We start from the raw sequence: 7,647 nt of genomic DNA on the forward strand, positions 1-7,647 counted from the left end.
AAGATGGCGGATCCAAGATGGCTGTGACGTCATATGACGTCACAGCCAATTAAAATTATGTCATCTTGTAGAGTAAGCTAAGGGCTTTCTTGTCAGAGCAAAATAATTTCGCTACGCCTTAATATAACGAAAACTCCGGGGAGGGGGTTCCATCCACCCCCCCTTGTACGATGATGGGGGTATGAGTTTGCTTGTACGTCCGAGGGTTAAATGTGCTCACAGACAAAATCAATGACAGACTATTCCACAACAACTTAGCTTCTTACACAGTGGTGCAACTCCTCTTTCCTTTATTTATATTTTCATTCCTTGCAAGCTTAGAGATTGGACTTCCAATGCTATTGGCTACAAACATCACTCTTAGAGGACGTATATGGAGGAAGAACAAGACCTTATTTTACGAGTATATTTCAAGAAAATTATTATAACGTTTACTTTTAATAATTACGTACAAACTTTTGATCAGCTGTATTCATATAACACCAATTATTTTAATTTGATTTTTCCTATTTTTTCCTTGACTCCTCTAGAGAGACTATTTTATATACCTCAATTAAGTAATATTTCCACTTTTAACTAACACTTTCTAATGAACAAAGAGGGATGGCCCCACCAGTATTTCCCTTGATTTGATTCTACTTTGCAAACACTGAAAGGATTGAAAACGTGGAGAAATAGCTTTTCAACGATAGAAAAAATCACTTTACGTAAAGCACAGATGAACGAGATTGTAAAAATCATAAGATGAGTTTTTATCAGTTCAATAAGTCAAACTTTTAGTGTCAATTTGTATGTTCCCTGATCTACAAAACTTGGATAATCCTTTCTGTTACTATATAAATGTTTCATGTTATTTTAGTTTTTGTTCAAAGTTCTCAAATTAACCGAACGCAGTTTAACGTCTAACCCCTTGCTTATAAAGCTTTTTACTGAACGATATATATGAAACTAATTTTCCTCCACCATACTGCAGTTTCTTCACACTTTGCACTCTAGGTTTGTTGGCTATACCAAGTTTGGCTGCGTCTTTCACTGTAAAGGAAAGCACAATTTGAAGGAAAGGTTAATTTAATTAGCAGTTACAGATCACCCTAAAGTGGACTATACACGGAAGCCCAAAAGTGGTAAGGGGTTTAGCAAGTTAATTGAAGTATACAAAAGAGTAGGGATAACTATTACTTAGGTATTTAAAAAGAACTTTCAAATGTTTCGAGCAGACCCAAAAAACGGTCGATTTATTTCGGTATTTTAAGGGATCATTCAAGAGAAAAAAAAATACAGTGCCCCTTCTGTAAGTATGTAAAAGGGATACCATTTTCTTTCCAAGATAAACGAAAGGGTTACCTTTTCCGTCAAAAAGGGCACAGGCAGACAAGTCTCTGTGTTTGAGGCCGCGCGACGTAAGCGTCACGGTATGCGCTATTTGATCCCATACATTCACTGTAATTTGTAACGATTGACCTCCGCTTGAGTCAACTGATCGTGAGAAATGCTCCATAAAATACTGAATTTCGCATCTTTTCATCCCAAACCTTGATCTACTGTAAGCCAGATTAATAAAGTTCACTTACCTTTCATCTATTGTGTGATCTTTTGTGTTTTTATGGGGTTTTGGTGACTACTATCGAGGAATTCACGGCCTCAAAACCCCATAAAAACACAAAAGATCACACAATAGATGAAAGGTAAGTGAACTTTATTTATAAGCTAATATAAGCTGATAAATAAAAGTTCCTGAAATAGTTCTAGCTGTTTTAAACCGGTTCGTCTTACCTTAACTTTTAAGCATTCTTCAGCATGCTTTTTATCCTCTCGTCGTTAACAGTGTTCATAAGCTTATTTCCCTCCGGATCCTCGCCGTCAGGATCTGCGCCCTGCAAAATCCAAAAGCAGAAAGATACGGCAACCTTTTTCAAATTCAATCGCCTGTGTTCAAGTGGCCTTCGTGTCAGACTTGGAGTTAAGTTTAAGGTCGGTTTACACGAGCAATTTTTTTATGTGACAAATATATTTGATCGTATAGATGATATGGCACAGCAATTATTTGTCAAGAGTTCAAAGTTTAGTGCGCTAGATAGCAGAGATACGCAGAAACAAGGCGTGCCCATTGCCCATTGGGAGATTGGAGACAACCAATGCTGTCGCAATATTTGCCACATTTTATGCGACGAGTCGTCTACACGAGCAATTTTTTTGTGACAACTTTAATTCATCTAATCAAAGCTAACACATCACCTTCTCAGCAAATATATTTGTCACATAAAAATTGGCTTATTTTCCTCGTCTATCCTAGCAAATAAAAGTTTTCACATACAACTGAGTTGCCACATAAAATTGCTCGTGTAGTCGACGCTTCAAAACCACAGTTTTACGTAGATAAAAGACTTTTATTACACACGTCTTCCTTGTTGCTTCTGCATGATAAGCTAGGCATCTACTGGCCCAGCGCTTGAAGCGGGCTGTTGTCCTTGTGAATTGTTTTTGTATAAAATCCTTTACTTCTACAGTGCCTCTCTTGATGTATTCAGCAAACCGGTTGCTCGAAACCCTAAAAGTTACCCATTCCTAAATTTAAGTCAGTTTAACGTTGTCCAAATTTAAAAAAGTAACTTTGGACAATGTTAAACAGACTTAAATTTAGGAGTGGGTAACTTTTATCGGGTTTCGAGAAATTGAATCTATCAAGAGTCCTAAGCCGAAAAGTCCTAAGCAGAAACAAACTGAGGGAATTGGCCACTGATAACTTTTCTTGCTAAACCGTTGCGAAAAATGCTGTATTTGTTCCAGGATTAAAACATGCAGGAAAAAGGTCGGCCGGTTTTAATTATATCTCGTCGTTACCACGACGGAGATGGATTGGCCACGTCCTACGAAGAGGTGGCAATAACATCGCCAGAATTGCACTAAACTGGGCACCTGAAGGGAAAAGAGGAAGAGGCCGCCCGCGATTGACCTGGAGGAGAAGCGTGGAGAGGGAGCGGTAGAAATGGGTTGGAATTCGTGGGCGGGTACAACAACAGCTGCAAAAGATCGAGTGGGGAGGAAGTTGTTTTTGAATGGTCTCAAGTGTCCTGCGAGGCACGAGAAGTTAAAAAACAAAACACCCGCAAGTCTTAACTGCACTTCCTCTATGGCTGTTAAGACGAAAATTTTTCCGATTGATTTCATTTGAATCGGTTTGTAACTGATAATCAATGATTACACAAGAATCCACAAGCAAACAGATATCATAAACAGACAAACCCATTCGCAAGCTAGCAGATGTAACAAACATATATATAAGCCCACGGTTATGCCCGGGGGGGGGGGGTACTCCCATATGTGGCCTATATAGTTATGTGCCGCCCGATAGGGTATGGTTTTTGAGGTTCTCGGTCCTTACATAGGGTATCATTTTTGCTCCTTTTGGCAATGTGTTCCCGGTGTGATCCTTAGATAGGGTACCCAAATTCTATTAGCTAAAATAAACGCCCAGCTAAACGAAAAGAAGATATCTTATAACTGAATTTTCTGTTCAGGTATTAGAAAAACGATTTTATAAAGATTTGTGTCTTGCCGTTCGCGGTTAGCCGTTATTTGGGTCGTCACGGAACGCTTCACCTCCCCTTGAATAGGGTGTCATTTTTTCGGTTTTGGGCCTTAAAAAGGGTATCAATTTTCGCTTTCTTTATCCTTAAATAGGGTCAGGGTTTAAGACCCTTGGCGGCACACCCCTATCCGAAATTTATGGGAGTATCCCCCCCCCCCCGGGCGGTTATGGTGGTTAATAGAAAAGCGTTTTGCAAGTTCCTAACCAAATCCTGCGTTTGATGTCTTGTCCGCAATTTAACAGTAATTTAAAACTCACCATTTGTAATAAGTACTCGACAAGGTTCGGATTCTCGTTCAAGACTGCGTAGTACAGCGGAGAACAATCGTCCTCGTCAGAAAGCTGCAAAAGAAGAACAGGAATCAGGAATCAAAAGTTTACTACGGAGGCGCAGTGGCCTAATGGTTAGTGCGCTGGACTCCGTATAGAGCGGTCCAGTTTGATGCCCTGGCCGCCCGTCATTGCGTTGTGCCCTTGGGCAAGACAGTTAACCCTCACAGTGCCTCTCTTCACTTCCAGGTGTATAAATGGGTACCAGCGTATTCAATGCTGGGGTAACCCTGCGGTGGACTAGCATCCCATCCAGAGGGGAGTAGAAATACCCCTAGTCGCTTCATGCTACACCGAAATAAGCTCCGGCCTGATGGGCCACTAGTCTCGACCGCGGACAGTACCTTTACCTTACCTTCTTGCACTTTTGATAAGAGAGAGTTCGTTTGAATAACGTGATAGTAAACAGGGTTTAGGAGCGAGGGTGAAGGAGATAGTGCTATTGGGGAGGGGGATAGGCGGGGTGCGTGGAAATATAAGAGTTGGGAAGGAGGATAAAAATGGACAGGGATCAGGGAGGGGCAAACAGGTGATGTTGGTGATAAGCGAAGACATAGAAAACGGAGGTTAGTCGCGAATACTTTCAAACAAAAACGTAGTAAACTTGTAGCATTGATAAAGCGGTAGAAGTGAGGGTAATCTTTTATCTCTCTTATTCTTTGATTAGGCTTCACCAACACATGAAATACTGATATAGATTTGTAAGTTAGGCCAAGCAGACATTTCACAAATTTCAGCTAAGTGGCAGCTGAAAAACAAGCAACACACATTTAAGTATTCATCAAAATCTTTCACTCAGAAATGACATAGAACCACATCGTACAGCATAATAAACAGCACCACATGAAAGTACTACTCAATAGCTTTTTATTTGAATGGCGAGACGCTAGGGTTTTATTTACAGACGCAAAAAAGATAGAGCCATGTTCGTAATGAACAGTAGCACTTGAAAGTACTGCTGAATATCTCGTGTAGCTTCTTTTGAATTGAATAACTTTTTCAACAACACACTTAAAAGTTAGAACCACATTATATTTCTCAAGTGTCTTACTCTAGGAGGGACATATCAACAATTTTATACTTCCCAGTCAGTCGTTACAGTACGAAAACCATACTAAGAAGAAAATGCATTCCGATAGTAAATAAACGAAATTGTCATGATTTTCCACCAAATTATCAAAACTTTAGAATAGAAGAAATCTATGGCAAACAGTTTAAAAAAATGTTTTGTGCTTGGAATTAGAAGGCTTGATACTGTAATTACTACGTCAATGAAAAGCTCGCATTATGCGTGACGTTGTCCACAGAAGCAAAAAACTAAACGCCAAATTAGGAATCGGGTGCAACGTAGGAATGCGTTGGTAATACTAGAGTTAACAGATTTAGAAAGGTAAGGTTCAAGACAATCACAGGAATGCAACAAGGAATTTATCCATCATTTACTACTAGATGGTATACACCTGGTTTAAATGCATCAGTAAATAAGTCGAGGTATTTCAATTTGGTATGACGTCATTTGAGTGATCAGCGACGCTCAATTAGTTATCGTGCATGATAAACAAGGATTTCGTGTTGACTATTACTTAACCAATCACAGATACAAACTAAATTAATTTTCTTGTTTTTCTACTGCTTGTAGATAAATTGGTCAGATAGTAGTTTATTGAAACTGAATAGAGAATTGACTGTGACAGTAAAATAAATCTATCAAAGGGAAGGCTTCCATTCAAAGGTCGAAAGGTCTTGCGTGATCCGAGAATAAAATGCAAATTTTGTCAAACAGGCGTTGGACTGTCAAACCACTGAGTTGTCGAACCTTGCAGGAAAGCAATCATATATTTCCCTTTCCATCGAAGTTTTGTTTAGCTTCAGTGTATCTCTATATATCTTCTCAGCATGGCACCTATTTAGCTATCAAGATTGAATCAGTTCATTTATCAGCTAGTTAAGCGAAAAAACGTGTCGTAGAGGACAACGTCTGAAGTGGTTGCTATTGTTTTAACTCAGTATCTTTGAAGCCTCGAGCTCGTAAATGAACTCAAATAAATAACTCACGTTGACGTCGGCTCCCTTAGCTACAAGATATTTCATCATGTCCAGCTTCTGTGCTTGAACGGCAATGTGAAGAGGACTTCGTCCATTCTGAATAGGGGTGTTGACCTGGCTTCCCTGAGCGAGGCAAGAAGTTTAAAACCGTATCAAGGATTTGTTTGAAATATTTCGCATTCTCATAGCTGGGTAATTAGGGATTTGATAACGACGCCTATATATAACAATCTATCGCACTAGGTCGACTATTAGTCGCATGTTAAGGTTCTACATACAACTATTTGTCGTTTGAGCCCCTATAAATTTAGTAAAATCCATTTTAAGTAAAGCGTACGCCGGACACAAACGTATAAGCTTACTCAAAGACGTAGCAGACATATAGCATTTTGTTGCTAACCCGATAAAAGCTCGATTTTAACCTAGACATAACTTTGAGCTTCTAAACTGTTATTCAAAGATCAAAGTAATTAAAAATGAATCTTACCGGTCGTGCAAATTTCTCCTTCACGACTTCTAAATTGCCTGACCTTATCGCTGTAACTAAGATGCTCATTTCTGCTGGTTGAATATAGTTTGCACTTCAGAAAACACTCGTGGTCAAATCCGCGCGTCAAATTATTGTGAGCACTTTAAGTACCTCGTCTATATATATGCAAGGCCCGCCTTTGGTCACGTGACTAGTGCGCGGGAAAACAAGAGAAGAAAAGATGTCATTTTATTTTTGTTCAATGTCATTAAAAAGTCGAGATTTAGATCGAAACGATACCATAGAAAAATATTATCTGAGATACGAATAATCAGGAAATATCTTGTCTTATTTTAGAGTGAAATGTGAAAAATTGGTGACATAAACTGGTTTATGGACTTCTTATAAAATAAGCCCATCCTACACGGGGTATCCCAGGGTTTTCCGGTTTTAAAAGTTATTTGGAGACTTGTGTGATGTTGTTTTGGTTCGACTCTGGTATTTTTGTGATACACATAGGCAGCTATGTACTAATTTTAGTATTTGTAATTTGCGCGTGCAAACTGCTACATATATAAATAACAAATCGCGCCACCGAAGTACGATTGCTAGAAATCACATAACTTGCCTTAGTCTGTAAGCATAAATCTTTCTAACAAAAATTTGCTAAGCGGAAATATCTCGGGAGACCCAGAATGACCTGACTGTCACCACGTGACTAAACTTGGCAAAACATTCAGCGCAACTAAAAACAAACAACGCAACTATTTCGTGATACAAAATAACATTTTTCTCCCCAAGCATGGCAAACGTGCTCAAGTTGAGTGAAGTATTAGTTCTACTTTAACCTCTTCGTTCATAACTTTTTTAAAAACATTGCTGTTTGATAATTACTTTAACGTGCAGTTATTTAGTTTCTGTCTCACTGTTTATACGGAAATAACTTCATTATATCAATCTTGTAGCTGTATTGTATAATTCATTGCAGCTTTAAGCTTAATTTCATTGTAAAATACTCATTTTTGAGGTACATTGTTTTTTAACTTTAAATTAACAGTAATACTTTGAATGTACTTGGCACTTGAATAAAAAAAAATATTTCATTTTTGATCATTTTCTTTATTTTCATAACCTACCTGGTTGACAATGTATTGATATCCCAAGGAGAAATTTGATGTTGATCACTGTTTTAAATTCAAAGATTGACATATTT

At 38.5% G+C, this 7,647-nt stretch overlaps 1 protein-coding gene across 1 annotated transcript; it reads right to left on the reverse strand.

Annotated features, from left to right (window-relative positions):
* Positions 1–254: 254 nt before the first annotated feature.
* Positions 255–6,590, reverse strand: LOC144640329 (uncharacterized). Its single transcript, XM_078499501.1, has 5 exons — positions 6,453–6,590; positions 5,975–6,088; positions 3,848–3,931; positions 1,774–1,874; positions 255–1,032 (listed from the first exon to the last, which is right to left on the reverse strand). The coding sequence occupies exons 1-4, from the start codon at positions 6,519–6,521 to the stop codon at positions 1,782–1,784; spliced, it is 360 nt and encodes a 119-aa protein (XP_078355627.1). The 5' UTR covers positions 6,522–6,590; the 3' UTR covers positions 255–1,032; positions 1,774–1,781.
* Positions 6,591–7,647: the final 1,057 nt, after the last annotated feature.

The sequence above is a fragment of the Oculina patagonica genome, unplaced genomic scaffold (assembly GCF_052425735.1).
Source record: "Oculina patagonica isolate OP01 unplaced genomic scaffold, crgOcupat unplaced257, whole genome shotgun sequence".
In the NCBI taxonomy this organism is placed as follows: Eukaryota; Metazoa; Cnidaria; class Anthozoa; order Scleractinia; family Oculinidae; genus Oculina; species Oculina patagonica.

What these genes read in the sequence shown, in the direction of transcription:
- LOC144640329 (XM_078499501.1), bottom strand. Translation starts at nt 6,521, where the DNA reads ATGAGCATCTTAGTTACAGCGATAAGGTCAGGCAATTTAGAAGTCGTG. An exon ending in AGGAGAAATTTGCACGACCG is followed by an intron (nt 6,089 to 6,452) that starts GTAAGATTCATT and finishes TGCCTCGCTCAG; the next exon opens with GGAAGCCAGGTCAACACCCC. An exon ending in TCGAGTACTTATTACAAATG is followed by an intron (nt 1,875 to 3,847) that starts GTGAGTTTTAAA and finishes TGGATTTTGCAG; the next exon opens with GGCGCAGATCCTGACGGCGA.